Genomic DNA, 16,616 nt, shown 5'->3' with positions numbered 1-16,616 from the left:
TTAACTATGTACCGGTATAGCCTATATTTTAGTCATGTGGTCAGTGGTTGTCTGACAGACCTGAATATCAGATCAATATATCATTTGATGGAATTTCTATCCTGTCCCAGCACAAAGGGGTTTGGTAGCTATTCGCTATAATTCCATCATAAAAGTATTTAATATCATCCTGATATGAGGACAATATATCATTTGCTGCACTCCTTTTAGTGTCAAACTCCAATCCTGCCAATCTAGGCACTGAAAGACTTTACTCTATGCTTTACTCTGATTAGATTATCCAGGTATTTGACTGATGACTATTTTTTTTAGACAATCTTTGATGTTAGACACCTATCCTTTCCAGGCACTAAAACATTTGGCAGCTTCTTAATATAAATCCATCATCGAATTAGTCTGCTTTATCCAGGTATCTCATTAATTTGTCATTTGCTGGTCTTCTGTGATGTGTGGCACCTGCAGTATCCTGGCGAGCAAGTTACTGGGACTTTTGGCAGCCATTTACTGTAATTACATTATCCAGACATCAAATTGATACACTGCGTGGACAGTCATTGAGGGCCTGAGTTTTGGCAGCTTTTTTGCACTATATCATTATAAAATTAAATACAATGACTCAGATAATGAGCTAATGTCACTTTTTTGACAATGCTGGGTATCCTTGTGGAGTAAGCCCCTCTTCTTTCCATACAACACAGGAAACCTCACTCATTGTCCGTCGCTATATGTATTAGAGGGGTGCCATGAGTTTAAATAATTACTTTAGTCTTACTCACATATCCTCTCTATCCAGACTATGAAATATCTGGCAGCCCTTGCCTATAACAAAATAATAAGATAATGCCAAGTGTGTGTTTGTTGATCTCTATGACTTCCAACAAAATTTGCAGTGGTTTTTGGCGTGCAATGTTATTTTCATGTCATTGGGCCTTAGCAAAATACATTTAAAAAGAAAATAATACAATAAAATGTTGGAGTGAGAGTGTATATGACAGCATCAGAGTCCTATTAGCTGGCTGCGGTCTGTTTAATTTGTGGCTTACTTTAGATTCCAGTGGGTTGCAAATGTTGCATGACACTATAGCTTCAGATTGTCAGAAATCCCAAATCACTGACTTATAGATATATGAAGTACTGGTGGTTCATGGTTATTAGTTGTATTTTGATGCTCCAAGTGAAACCATAAAAAGCAAAACTAGAAGATAGGTGAATGGAGACATGATTTCTTATATTTTTAGTTTCCCACAATTTGCTTTCCACATCTGCTGTCATTGTGCATGTGTGTGTGTGTGTGTGTGTGTGTGTGTGTGTGTGTGTGTGTGTGTGTGTGTGTGCACGTGATTGTTCTGATTGATGCCCCTGCGTTGAAGTTGACCTTGCGGTGGTTGGAACAGTGAGGAGCTGCATTCACACTGTAGATAATGAACACACACACACACACACACACACACACACACACACACACACACACTCACACTCACAGCTTTAAAACAGCATTGATTTCTCCTGTTCAACTAGAAAGCAGAGCACATTACATTATTACAGGGAGCTCCTCTTCTCTTCTTCTATCCTCCTCTATTCCCTATTCTCTTCGCTCTCTCACTACAGATATGATTTTGGTTTTTTTACCCCTCCTTTTTCCTCTTATAGTTCTCACCCCTTCATTTTTTAAATTTCTTCTCCTTCTCTCTTTTTCCATCTTTCTCACCCCCCCCCCATCTGAAGTGTCACATACGTCATACTTGCCTGTTCTATAAACATGGGAATACATAGGACAGACACATGCATTCACATAAAAACAGACACAAACACACACACACACACATTCATATATGACTCTCAGGGGACAGGACTGACATATTCCTTCTCATTTTAAATGTATGAACTGAGCCAAAGTACAATGTGTGTAGACACACACATGTTTACTTGAGTAGTAGGGGTATTGTGGGTGCTACATGCATCGAGCCGTGTACAATCTGAAGGGGGAAAAGGGATTGAGAGAAATAAATGCAGACACAGAGTGAGAAGGAGAAAGAAACGTATTGAATAGTATGTTACCTAGTTGTCACTATAAACTTTATTTCCTCTCCTAACCATTCAGTGAAATTCTACATAGCTGAAGTGCGACAGCAGGGTCTGTAATACCTTTCAATTTACTTTCAATATATTTTGTGGTCTCTTTATCTATCTATCTATAACATTGCAAATAAAGACTAAACGAATCATTGTGAGGTTATCCACAAAAATCTCTATAAAGGCCTGAAAAAAGCAGATGCTCAAGTGCCTGCTCTTTGCTGATGATACTGTTTTGTTGCACAAGGTTTTTCAAATTGCTTTGGGAGAAAACAGAAATTGAGATATGACCTCACTTGTGATGTTAGAATAATAATTCCTCTGCTGTTATATGCGCTTATAAAATCCCACAACTTGCAATGACAAAATGTTGCAACTTGTTAAGAATATGTTACAGCTGAAATCAGAAAGAATATTTTGTACTTGTTAAGCATTTATATATCTAGAATTGTAGCAATGTATATGTGGTTTATATTATATTAGCATCTTCAAGACCATATCAAGGTGCAGCTCCGTCAACCAACCTTTACTATCTAGGGTCACCTTCTCTTTCCCTTGATGCCATTAACTCACCTGGATTAAATTGTTGAATTTATTGAGGGAGAGAAAGACTGAATGGCAGAAAGTGAGAAAGAACAGAGACAGGGATGAAGGGATGATAGAGAGAGGAGTGGATATTGTCAGTCCCCTCAGGTCTCTCAGATAAAGATCAGAGCAGCTACAGCCAGAGCCTCAATCCCTTACACGTGCACGCGCAGAACCACAAACAGACACAAACACTGTTCGCACTGTGCGATAAACACCACTGATGCATGGCCTCAGAGGTAAGCAGATGCGCGCGCGCACACACACACAAAGTTTACTTTTATACTCAGATCATGTTCAAGTCGAAGAGACTAGAGTCAAAATCAATCAATCAAGTGCTGATAAGGAATCAGAGACACAGACTAACAAATGGTGAAATGTCCCTTTAATGGTTGCCTCTAAATATTGATGCAAACGCTTTTCTAAGTGAGATTTAGCCCCATGAGACGCTACCATTCAGTTTTCACCGGAACTTTGCCCATCAGCTGCCCAATCATTCAAATTTCACATCTCATGAAGTGTTTCCTCTGAGGAGCTGCTTTCAGTGGCCATGCATGCAGCAGTCTGATCAGACTCATCAATGTGACGATTGAATGTTGTTGGCTTGTGTTTACTGCAGTGACTGGCAAATGGTTATCGAGTCTGAAATATAATTGATGCAGGAGATGAAAAATTTAGGAAATCTTTCTCAATGAAAGATGAAATGTTTACTGAATTCTAATGTGAAAAGCAATTAAAGCCTGTTCTAACTTCCTTCTTTCCTTCCACGTCCTTCATGCGTCTGCATCAAACTCGGTTTGATTTTTTCAACAGATGACCAGGGTGGCTTTTGACCTTACAGGCAAATTAGCCTCATTTCATCCTGGCCCTCTTCTTTTGATTTACTTAACTAACTTTTCCTAATATTCTAGGCTTGTCAAGGCAAACAGTGTAGAAGTACGCCATACCCTTAATTGCTGCTCATTAGCTCCACTGTTACACAAATACAAAGTGGCAACAAAACACCTGTATATAAAAGATGAGTAAATCAAAAGATGGTGGCTGTTGAGAAAACATTTCATCTTGGCCTCCTACTAATTTGTTGGCTGTATTATTTTCTGCTCTATTCTATCATTTGTTGCAACACAATGTTGACAACAGTCTAGTGTTCTTCTAGTGTACTTCTAGTATTTGGTCTACCTTCTCCAAAGAGATAAAAACTCAGTTTGTGTAACTCTGAGGAAAACATTTTTGCTTATATAGGTGCTTCAACTTCATTGAATCTGAAATCAAACACACTGAACCATTATCATGAAAAACAGCCGCACACCCATAGTCAAACATTTCATATTTACAGGAGGCTAAGGGAAAAGAAATAAGCATGACAATATTGTGTGTCTACAACTTTGTCAAAAAATCCAATCTAGATAATCTATGAATTATAGTGCCTTTTTGTTTTGTATTTTTTCTTGTCATGCCCAAATCTTGGAGATCTCTAATGTCACCAGTATATAATATCAGAAGAACTAATACACAACTTGACCAGAGTAAATGTCAAAAAGCTAGCCTGTAATCCACAGGTAAAGTATCTAAAAGGGTTAAGTTATTTGTTATAGCTCCTGTATCTGTATCTGACATAAAATTATGAACAAACATCACTTTATTGACATTGTGAGTTCTGATCTCTGAGTGAAGTGAAGATTCCTACAAGCTCCCCTCTGGAAAATCAAATCATATATATCAAGATGGTTGTGGAATAGGTTCAGGAAAGGAGTGTGTGACCAGAAGGTCACTGAATTGGCTGTAAACCTCTATGTGTGAGTAACACTTTATGATATTATTTGGAACTGATGGATAAATGCGCAGATGGCGAACAGGCCGTTGATGCCACTGACATCTGGCCACTGACAGCTCCCAAAGAGTTTCACCTGCTGCCACCAACTACTGTTTCTGTTTGCAAAAATAGAATTTCAACCCCCCAAAAACCCAAAGGGTAAGGAGTAAGAGGATTGAGAAAAGGTCATCCCTCCTTTTATCTTATTTCATTCAGACCAATGCAAATTTTTCTTTCTTGCCTCAGTAAGGCTTAATATCTCCAGTTCCTTTAGAATTCAGCTACAGCAGTGAAACAGTCCTCAAAAGGATTTCAAGCCATTACTTAAAGGTTTCTGTCTGAGATGCTGAGATTCCGTATAGGGAACCTTTAAAATAAAATTTGTTTTCTACAAGTTAATGTACTGTGTATGACTTTGATTTGTGTCTGACTATGTGGAAACCTGTTGTTACCGCTTTTCTGTTAACCTCAAAAAAGAATCATTTGGAGTATGTTTTGCACCTTTAACCATTTTCCACTGAATATATTTTCTTTTTATCTCTCCTCTTCTATATTTTATTAGTCTTTGTTTATGCCTTCTCTCGAGGCACTAAGTAAACTCTCTCTGGTACTGTAAGTGTAAATGAAGGTAAAATAAGAGTATTACTATCATAGAGAGGAGAAAAACAAGCATTGGATCTATTGTTAAGTCCAGAGGAGAGGAGGAAAAACAGCACAAGTGTAGAGAGGATGGGGATGAAGGAGAGTCAAGAGGAATCTCTGCTGACTTGTTAGTCACATGGCATCATGTTTTAGGATCAGGAACATGTTCTCTGGTCCATGTTCTCAAGAAAACGATTACATCTCAGAGCTGAGTGTCTGGGAATGTACAGTATGGATGTCCATGTCTGTACGTATTCCTATGCATGCCCGTGCCTCTGGAGACATGGATGTGTCTAAATATATATTGTATGAATGTGGGTAATGTACATCTGTATTTGAGGTTAACACAATTTGACGTTATTTTGCATTATGTGTCTGTGCGTGTTGCACAAAAAGTGTTTTCATTTCCACATATTTCAAAGAGGGTGCCTCTCCCAGATTGCATTAAGTTAAAAAATAGTCTTCATGTTAGATGTCTACAACACGCTTGTAGAGCAAGCACAATGCACACTACAAGCTCCAACCTCCTCAAATCACACAAAAATTATCAACTACTACTACCTACAGCACTTAGCTTAACTTCAGTGCTGTATTTAATTAACTTCTATGAGGTATTCATGAGAGCGAATTTGCAGTGGCATGGCAGATTGTAGACTGGACTAAAATAAAAAATGCTTGTCTCCAATATTGTTCTTTTTTCTATTTGCCTTTTTGATACCATTTACTTCACTCTTAATTTAGATAAAACAATAAAGACAAGCCAGTAAAGGTCGAATGTAATCATATAAAATAGGATACAAAAGAATGAAGATGAACAAAGATGAGCAGGGAGTAGGTGGAGCTGAAGATGACAGAGGAGGAGGAGGAGGAGTAAGAAGAAACAAAAAGAATAGTTCTTCAACAACGACCATGCTGAGAAAGGACTCTGTTTATGTGTGTATGTGCGCACACGCGCGCGCATGCGTGTCTAAGTGTTGTGATAATCTGTGATTCCGTCTCATCAGCACAATATCAAACTGCCTTCGACATCATGCTAAATAATACATCAGTCTCTTTCTCTCTGTTTCACATACACATGCGCATATACTCACTGTATGGTATGTGCTGGTGTATGAATTAGTTATGACCTGACAGTCTTCAGAGGAAGGGGAAGAAATGTTCAAGGAGTCCAACAATCACATCAAAGTGTATCCCACCAAGTAGACAGGCTGGAAAGAAGAGCGCCACACTACTGTACCTTTGTCCTGCCAATTGCAAAATTCGGTCCTATAGAGAGATTAACCTTAACACACATTATAAAACCTCTGTTTTATATTGTGGATATAATGCATACTGTACTCATCAGTCCAAAGCATATCCAGCTCCAAGGTACAGTAGCAGCAGGTTAAGTAGAGCAGTCCAGACTTCCTTCTCCCTAGCCTCATCCTCCAGCTCCTCCTGAGCTCCTGAGGCAAGAGTCCTGAGGCATTCACAGGCCAGGTGGGATATAAAAGCCCTCCAGCATCTTCAGGATCTGCCCCAGGGTCACCTCCACGTTTGACGTGCCAGGAATAAATCTACAGCACGATGTCAAGGAAGCTTCCACGTCAAATGCCCGAATGATGTTGGCTCATTTCAGTGTCAAGGATTCCAAGCTCCCTCTGAATTTCTTTGCTCCTAAGTGTGAGCTCAGCCATTGTGTAAAGCAAACATAATTGATTTGTGATCTCATTATTTTAGCCTCATGTCCAAGGGATGGTTGTAGTGTACTATTTTTAAATTTAGAAAATCGCCTTGGCTTCCTTTACACAGCAGTCTGGTAAAAAGCCTGCATCACCTCTGATGCTGCACTAATCTGCTTTTGTAATTTACTCCACCTGACAAAGGATAAATCTTTGTCTCAAAGTAAGTAGAAATTACATTTTGGTTTGTTTGATTAAAATGTATGCATGATAAAATTGCAGGATCAAAGCTCGAATTACACACGGGAGGATTAGTCTAACCCTTAGACCCCTTTTCCACCTGCACGATCTGTATCTGGATACATTATCTTAATAATGGCATCTGATTCAGGGTCTTTGCACTTCCACCTGATATTAATACGCATTTATGTTGTTATCTTATTCTGGTTAAACAGATTCTTAGATTATTATATCTAAGAATCTGCTGGCTCAATTCAATACTTGCTTGCTTAAAATCAGTCACGCCTCCAGTAAGTACACAATCTTTCATGTAAAAGATTATAAAAGTAAAAAGCCACTGATTTTGCATATATAATGTTGCATCTATGTGTATATATTGTTGAGTTCTTGAGTTCTTATGTCAGAATTTCAACATTTTTATAATGTCACTGAAAATAAGAGTTGTGCTTGTACACAAAAGAAACCACGAAACAATGATCATGAGCAGGGATGTTTTTCTCAGTTCTTTTCTAAAAATGTATTGTTGATAATGGTTAGGCAATACCTGCAAAAATCTAAAATCTGAAATGTCTCCAGCAACAGATTAGCCTGAAGGATTACATGGACTAAGGCTGACTTGCCAAAGATTGTTCAAACCAGGGTGGATCATTCTATCCGAGGAAATCTCCTCCTGGCTGTATAAATTTACATCCTAACCGTGTGTTGTGGACAGTATGAGCTGCTGAATATAGAAAGACAGACAGATCATCGGCATAATGTTGCATTTTAGCAAATGCCAAGTGTGGTCTGCCTCTCTATCTCACCATCTCCCTCTCTCTGTCTTTCTCTCTTGCTAGCGCACACACACATGCACAGACTAAGTTAAACAGCTGAATGTATCAGCAGCAGGGGCTCTTCAGATAAGTCCCCTGGATGCTCTCACTAAGAGAAAACTCTTTCCACGCTCACACAGACACACACACACACACAGATGCAGATGCACAAGCACACAGAAAGAACATGGGCCAAGTAGCAAGTAGGAACTTGTGCCAGTGAATAAATCTGGGACAACTGCTTGGACCTACAAGTAGCACAAACACACTCAGACATGCACACACACATAAACTCAGACACAGCATGTGTGCAGACTTAAACCAAGACTCTTTGCAATCAGTGATATTGTCATTATGCAGCACAGCAGACACACACATATCAACAAGATGAACACCCACCAACCATCCAACCTACATAGAGACAAGCAAAACGGCCCATAGAGGGATGCAGACGGACAGACAGAGCGACAGTCAAGCAGTGTATCATTTTTTAACAGCAACCAGCTGTGACAAACACTATGTGGGTGGGTCATCTGTTAGTCAACACAAGTTTATAAACATACATTGAATTTCAAACATTGCCTCAGCTATATAATAGGCCCTGTTCTCAGCAGATATAGGCACTGTTCAGACTGCCAGCCCAAATCTGTTTATGGCATATCCAGATTGTATCCAGATGGATTTTAAAAAAGTCTGGACAGCAGAAAACCATATGAAATAACAACAAAGCCCGCCATGAGTGCAGTACGCCCTCAGTACGGTATACTGTACCAGCCTCATCCGTCACTGAGTTTGTCTGGTGCGACAGAGGAGTTATGCACCGTGACTTGACAGCACAATTGTTTGGGAGAATGATGGATCTCCATTTCTTGCACTTCCGCATTGGCAAGCCACATCACCAGTGTATGTAGTTAATGATGCTTATATCATTACCACAACAACCCATGCATATACTGTAGGTTGGTCTGATCACTTGCCAATAACGGTGTGGAAGTCTGTCTCAAGGATCTGATTTGAGACACAAATCTCATTTGCCTGCAGTCTGAACACAGTCTTTGACCTGTCATAGTGTGTTCTGTTCAAGGTTCCCAGTAAGCCATGACAGTGTGAAAGTGAATAAGCATGAACTATACCAGGACTCTGAAACTGAGGGAGCTGACTGGAATTCAGCCAAAATTAACATCATGAGCAACACCTGTGGTATTTTCCTGTGGCGTATGTCAAAATGGCTCTTGTGTTACATTACCACTTCTTGCAATAAAACATGTTTAGCACTTCCTGCAACATAGACCATCCTACAAAACATTCTCAAAACCATATGTCAAAAAACACTGATTTGGTTGCTATTTACTGTATTAACTTTTATAACTTATATGTGAAATATCCGAGAATATTATATTTTCTACTGCTGCAAGAATTATGAGGTACTGTTGATGTAAGAAAAGACAACATGTTTTTTTTTTTTTTTTTAAATACATGGTGACGGCAGCCCAGGGCTAACCACTCCCTTTCCATGAAATAATCCGCAGGTTTACATTTATCACAAACTCCTCCAACTCAGGACCAGTGAGACTAGCTGAAGTAGCACTGACACAAAATCCTGAATACAGGACATAATTTCTTTAGGAGGGAACATTCTCTGAATATGGGCTTCATTGCCTAACTCTTATTCAGAATGGCCTTTATTAAACTTTCTCTCCACAGTTACAAAACAAATCACCAGTGCTACTTTGGATGTATGTATTATAATACATTATTTAATAAGCCATAAGCTATATTCAGTATTAAGACCCAAGTGCATTTGACTACTAAATATATACTACATGAGCATGACAACATCTTATACACCATCTGTGTGCCTCTGCAACTTTAATATATCCACAGCTACAGAGAGTAGTATATGATAATAAATGTTGATGTCATACCTATGTGTAATGGCTGTGCATTTTGTACAGCACATTTTCTAAAACTTAATTTTAATGTGTATTATTATCTACTGCCTAAATAAATGTCTTGACCGTGTGAGTCATGTAGTACTGTCGCCTTGTTAGCTGTTGATATCTAAAAGGTCTTCTCAGTGAATAGCAAGGAACTACATAATTGCGTACTTATTTGTTTTGTTGGTTTGCTCAGTGTCATGTGTGTGCCTCCAGTAGACAGTTTTATGCTCTTCTGTTTTATGCTCCGGAACTAACTGCCTCATTGAGGACATCAAAGTTTTTCAAATCTAAATCTAATCTGAAATCTTTAATGCACACAGCACATGGTGCTGATACATAGTGAGTTCTAATTTTAACCCTCATTTAAACCATTCATATCTCTTCTTTCATCTGTGAAAATGATACCATGGTGTTTACTCAGGCCCTAAAGGAAGCGGGCGAAAGGGGATTCTTTAGCTACCTTTGGAAGCAACCAACACATTTTTTCTTTGTCACAATGTTCAAACTCCTTGGTGAAAGTGAATATGACAAGACTCATCAACACTAGATATTGAACATTTTTATGTCGGGCAAAAATTGCCTCAATGTCGAAATGTGACATGTAACAGAGAGAGAAAGTTTTGTTTGTTTTGATGTTTTAGTTGAAGTTAAATAATATAACACTGGTGGTCTGTGACATAAAAATAACCACATAATGTCCCTGACTTTGTCCTTGCACATCTACAATATAGAGCCTTCAGTATGTTCTCATTTTGCGCCATGCTCTGCTCAAGCTTTCCTGCCTCTGGATTGGGTTAGTTTGACTCCTGTCACCCATGAGTTCAAAACGTAGCAGTTTTTCTTGAAATTTACAAAAATTTAAATGGTCACTCAAAGAAAATGAATTGAATAGTAATCATGTACTCTACATCTGCACCAACATAAAAAAGGTAACGATGTAATTTAATTGTTATTTAGCATTTATAGGCAATACATAATATTTTTTGTTGAAATAACAAATAATTTTGACACTTGTATGTCACTATCAATATTCAATTGAATGGATCCTTCTGTCTGTGTAAATGTGCATGTATTCAGTTAAAAAAACAAAACTGGACCAGTTCTGTATCAAACAACCAGTCAGGGTTAGCTTGCCAATCACGTAACTAGCCAATCACTGCAACTCAGCACAAACAAGGTCATCCGTGGCCTGCCTGCTGTTAGCCTTTGAAGGCTAAAAACAGGCGTATGTGCTCACAGACACACATTTTTTTGAAAGAACTCTAAATTAAATATTGTTAGTGATATGCAATGGTCAAAATAAGCTAATAAACTATGATGGTGTATAAACAGTATGGAATGACAATACACCAAAACACAGTTGTGATAATATAAAATGTCTTCATTGTAATTTGTTGTTTATAAATACTGTACATTCATAAGAAGTAGAAATGCTAAGTATGTGGATTCAACATAAATTCTAAACAGTAGTTGCTAACAGTAAACAACACAGAACGCGCCAACTCAATTCCTTCTTGCATAGCTCAATACCTGCCGGTTCTATGTGAGCCAAAGTGGTCAGCACTGTTAGATACCAACCCGCACACACACAAACACAAATGCATCCAGGCACTTTCTGACCTTCATAGTTGAGTTTGAAGCCATGGGCCGAGACAGCAAAGTCACTGGTCAACCTCAAAGAGAAGACATTTCCTGTGCTGGTGACAGGAGGAGGAACCTGGAAGCCTGTTAGCCTGTAGAAACACACAGAAGAATGTGTTGACATTATCAACAAGTACACATCCAGGCAAAAATAAATAAATAAATAAAACCTCTTTTGTTGACTACACAAAGGCCTTACAGCTTGTTAACCTATAGGAACAAAGAGATTAGCATATTGGAGTGTTAAACAGACACATTCATCAATTAAACATAAAAAAAGATGTGCATAATGTGTTCAGAAGAAAGAAGAGGATATTTGTAGGAGGCTTGATTAAACAATGTTCCTTTCTGTAGCCAAGTTTAATTAAATAAAACTCTAATACATTAAAACATGAAGTGTAATACATATTTTCTTCTAAGTGCAAAAAGTTTTTTCAAGCTTTACATGAAACACTTCAAACTACAGCTGCTGTATACCTAGAGAGACAGACATAACTTCCAGTGATTTCTCCTTAATTACACTCATACTTCGAATGTTTGTTCTTACCAGTACCACTGCCTGGCATAGGACCTCTGGGAGAGAACACAAACAACTCTTCATTACTTGAAAATATAGAGAAGGGCTGCACTAAAAGCAGCTACTCAATAGGGCTTTTAAATAAATCAAAATAAAATAGCAATAAAAATCAAAGTAAGCTTAAGTCAACAAAAATGTGGAGTTCATCAGCTAACCAGCAGTACAGACATGGATTTGTGGACAGATAGATGGTAGATGAGTGAAGTTGGGAGGCAAGGCTGCCTTTAAGCTGTACTCCACATGTTTGAGGATGTCCTCGAAAAGTAAATACACACAATTGCTCAGGTGTGCCCTCAGCTTTTAGATTCTTTGAAATAAATGAGGGAGAAGAAAGGAGGAGGAATGGAAGGCCAGCTTTTTCCAGGTATGGAAAAGAGCCAAACCTTGTTGCTGCCACTGCGACACTTTTTTTTTTTCTTATCCTGCAGCGACCATTCTTCCTTTTAGTCTGCCTCCCTCCTTCCTTCCATTTCCTCCCTTCCTTTCATCTGTTCGCCTCTTTCTCTTCCTCTTCCCCCAATCCATTCGTACCATCCCTTCCTCTAGTCACCCAAGTTCTTTCTCTTCCCTCTTTACTTCCACTGTCCTTACATAGTTCCTCCCCACCTTCTCCGTCTTCCTCTCTGCTCTTCTCTCGGTGGCATTTATCCACTTAAATCTCTCTTCTTCCTCTCTCCTTTTAAGTTATTCTCTTCCACAACCGTGCCCTCTCCCTGGCATTCACAACGCTGGTTCTTTACTTCTCAATCACCCTTTCTTTTGTCTCACATCCTTTCTTTTTTACCTCTGTCTCCTAATTTCTGCTCTCCATCTTTGATCTTTTCCATTTCCTTTTACTATATCACCTTTCTTTTGAACCTGCATTTACTCTTATCACTCTTCTTACGCTACGGCCACCTTTTCCCTCTGACATTTGTCCTTCTTCATTTCTTTTTCTTCCCTTGTTCCCAGTCAGAGTGCAATTTGTGATCATTTTCAACAGAAGTGAACAAACCTCTCTCAGTATTACATGTGCCATCTTGTTTATTTTTGTGGAACTGATTTAATAGCCATTCGTTAGTTTGCTGTTGGGAATGGATCGATCCTTACTCATTCTTCAGAACTGTGTGTGCCTTATTGTCAAGTGTTTTCTTCTTCCCCATGCATTGTGCTTCCTGTCTACATTTTTATAATACAAAGAAGACACTCGAGGAACAGAAATTCTTCACATTCAATGTTCTCCTTGACAAATCTGAACGTCACAAGATGTTAAAAGGAATCTCTTATTGTCTCATTGTGGCAAGAGAACAGAGTCTGTGGCCTCTAAAGTTCACAAACACGGACTCCATAGAATTGAGATTATGATAGTGTTTCCAAAATGTTTTATAAATAAATATACATACATTGGTATTCCTCTACCCTTCTCTTGCACTGATTTCTCTTCTCAACCTCTCCTCTCACTTTTTTGTCTATCTATATATCAGCAAAAACAACCACCGTTTCTTTAAGAACCTGCCCTCTCTCGGGCCTCTATCTACTCTTTCTGTGAACCCTTCTTTCATCTTTTTTTCCTCCCTCCTATCTCGCTTTTATCCTCCATTATGGACTGGACTTTATTACATCTCTTTTCATCTTTTCGTCTCTCCATCCTCCTCTTCATTTCTTTCAACCTCACCTCCTCCTTTCCATATGGCATTCATTGTCTGCCCTCTCCTCTCATCTTTCTATTTCCCGATTTCTCATCTCTTGTTTGCCACATTCCATCCCTCCTCTTATTCTATGTCAAATTGTTAACTTGAATTAGTTCCCCTCCTGTACATGCAGTGTTCACAAACTGTTCTGTCCATCCAACTTTCTGTTCATCAGAACTGTGCTTCACCCCATCTTGCATGCTTTTATCTCTCCTGTAGATTTGCTTTTCCATGTTTTCAGTTTCCCTTGTCTCTTTTAGTTGGGCCTTCCTCACATCTCCATTCTCGTTTCTCAACTCCCTTTAGTATTTCTTCGTTCTCTGTTTCTAGTCCAATACCCCTCAAAGCACAAATGGTGGCCACTTTTCTTAAAAGCCCCCAACCATCTCTTTAATCTCTCCCTCTGTTTCTAATCTATATCTTATCTGTATTTCCCTGTTTCTTCCTATTTTAAGCCATTCTCTCCTCTCAGCTCTATTCTTTTAACATATATTCCTCTTTCTCTTGATCCTTGAGAAAAATGCTTTCCTTTCTATTATTCCACTGTCCCTATTAACCTCCTTTCCCCTTCCCATGTTTTATCTAGCTTTACAATGTTTCCCAAAAAAATAGTAAGCATGTTAGCATGATGTGTGTGTAATGAAGCACACTGTGTCACCATGCTTGATCTCAATATGAAATTATTTCTGCATGTTGACCTCAAAATTCCACTGGGTATGCCTGCGTCGTATTGCGGCTGCACTCCAGTTTTGCACCAGCCTCTGCTCAGCTTCAAATCCCACCAGTATCATTTCAGAAGCATTTCAGAGTGTTTTGCCTGGCTGATTAGTTGACTTGCTCTGATTTTGTTGATTTAGTCATTTTCCTGTGATTTTCATGCTTCTAACATGAGCAATTCTTTGGCTGGTTTACATGTGTTTCTTTTATGTATTTACTACTGACCGGTGGACGTAAAGGGACTTTTACTTTAAAAACTGACTGATTCTTTTTGCCGTTTGCTTGTCCAACTTTATCTGCTCTGTGATGCTTGACGCGAACGAGCCCCAGCTTCCGTCAAAAATAGACCAGGCATGCATCTTTAGCAGACCGGAGTGTCAAGCCGCTTCTGGGACACTTCTGAAACGTGCCTCAGTGCTTCTGGTGGGATTTAAAGCATTAACTAAAGAGGGCACGATCACCTCCAGTGGTCGCATCGCAGTCGGAACACGACGCAGATGCTTCCGCTGGGTTTTAGCTGTCACATGCAAACCCTTCAGCTGTGCTGCTGCAAACAATGTACAGAAACAGGAATATATGTCATTTCTGCAGTCTCATTACTTTTTCAAATAGTGCATTTTTATAGTAAAAACTCTTTTGTCACAGCCGGTATTGCTTCACAAATAGAACAGCAGCATGATCTGTCATGGTCCTTCGGGGAGATAAACATTTCATAACTATCATAAAATATGATGAGGTAGATTCAAACATTTTAATCCCTGCAGTAAACAACTAGAGACCACAGAAAAAATAGAAAACTGAAACACTTTTTTAGTGTAGTAACTGTACCGTAGTTGCAACATAAATGTGTAAATATCACTGTATTGTACTTTGCCAAATCATTATGTCAAGTAAACAGAATTTAGCACCTTAGTTACATCAATTACAGTTTAATGGGCACCCACTCATGCCAGGCCCTCATCCACACAGATCACTGCTCTCTCACTCATGCACATCTTTCAGTGGTTACAACAATTCAACAACACATTGCTCTTTCTGTATAATCATATGTGTTGAAATGTAACAGAGGGAAATGTAGCTAATTTTACCTCTGTCATTTTAGCTGTCATTGCCACAGGTTTGCAATAACTGAAGTGTGTCCGATTTGCACCTACTAATAACACGTCCCTCCTTTTAACATCATCCATCTTGTTTCAACATCTATCTTGGGTTAATTAGTGTTTGCACCTGTGCAAATATAGTACTAATTAAATGAACATTTTCAAAACGTTCTTGGATGCATGTTCTGCCAGTGTGTGTGCAGCTTGACACATCTTTTTCAATCCAACAAGATGTGCTCTTCCAAAAGGCATTCATCAATGACAATAAAGTAAATGAAAGGTCCTTTTGAAACATCGTGCTTATCCATGGCATTGTAAGGAGCTTCTTGATAAAAATGCAGCCAACATAAAAAAAACAAAGTGTTTTGTAAATAAACCCCAGACCATTCCCTTTCTCGTCTGCTCCCTCTCCAATATCTCATTTGTAATGCTTCACTCCTGCAGAAACAAACTTTCAACCCTTGTGCACACGCACACACATACATATCCAGTACACTCTACTTCTTGCAACAATTTATCTCTGGATTTATGTGTTTTGAGAATTATGAGGTAAAGCCAAAATTCTTTTACAGAAAGTTAAAGAAAGATGGAACGGAGGGTGTCTGACATTCAAGGTTTCTTTCCTGTGGGAGCATGTGTGTGTGTGTGTGTGTGTGTGTGTTTGTGTGTGTGTATGCATGTGTGTGAGATGTATAGAGTGAAATCACATTAGCAAGTGAATGAAGAACTGGTTAATATCAGCAGAGTGCTTTCTCTGCTCTCTCACACACACATACACAAACATAAGGCGTAACACACAAGATCACACACATACATGCACACAAACACAGATAGAGACACACCATTTTCTTTATTTTCTCTAAAAAAGCAACCATGCAGTCTGGCTAATGCGATTGTCAGGCCCCCTCTCTCTTTCTCTCTGTCTCTCTTTTCTCTCTCTCCTTCCCTTGTATCTGATGGTCTCTTTATTGCCGACAGGGATAAGAGATTTTTCATTATTATTACTGCCATGAAAGAAGGAGGGACAGGGTTGAAGAGATAAACTGTAAAAATAAAACAAAAGAAAGAAGGTTGAACAGAGTGAGAAAAGTAGTACACAGTTAAGGTTTTGTCTTGTGTTGAAAAATGATTTCTCAGATTGAATA

General features: G+C 38.8%; 1 protein-coding gene across 1 annotated transcript in view; it reads right to left on the bottom strand.

Moving 5' to 3' along the window:
- Positions 1-16,616, bottom strand: part of csmd3b (CUB and Sushi multiple domains 3b) — a 322,370-nt gene that overhangs the window by 204,347 nt on the left and 101,407 nt on the right. Inside the window, exon 3 of the mRNA XM_070847130.1 lies at positions 11,387-11,499. Coding sequence (XP_070703231.1) covers positions 11,387-11,499 — 113 coding nt within the window. The remainder of the gene's footprint in view (positions 1-11,386; positions 11,500-16,616) is intronic.

Source organism: Pempheris klunzingeri, chromosome 16 (assembly GCF_042242105.1).
Source record: "Pempheris klunzingeri isolate RE-2024b chromosome 16, fPemKlu1.hap1, whole genome shotgun sequence".
NCBI lineage: Eukaryota > Metazoa > Chordata > Actinopteri > Acropomatiformes > Pempheridae > Pempheris > Pempheris klunzingeri.
The sequence above is the reverse complement of the archived record's forward strand: the minus strand, read 5'-3'. Positions and strand labels throughout refer to the sequence as shown.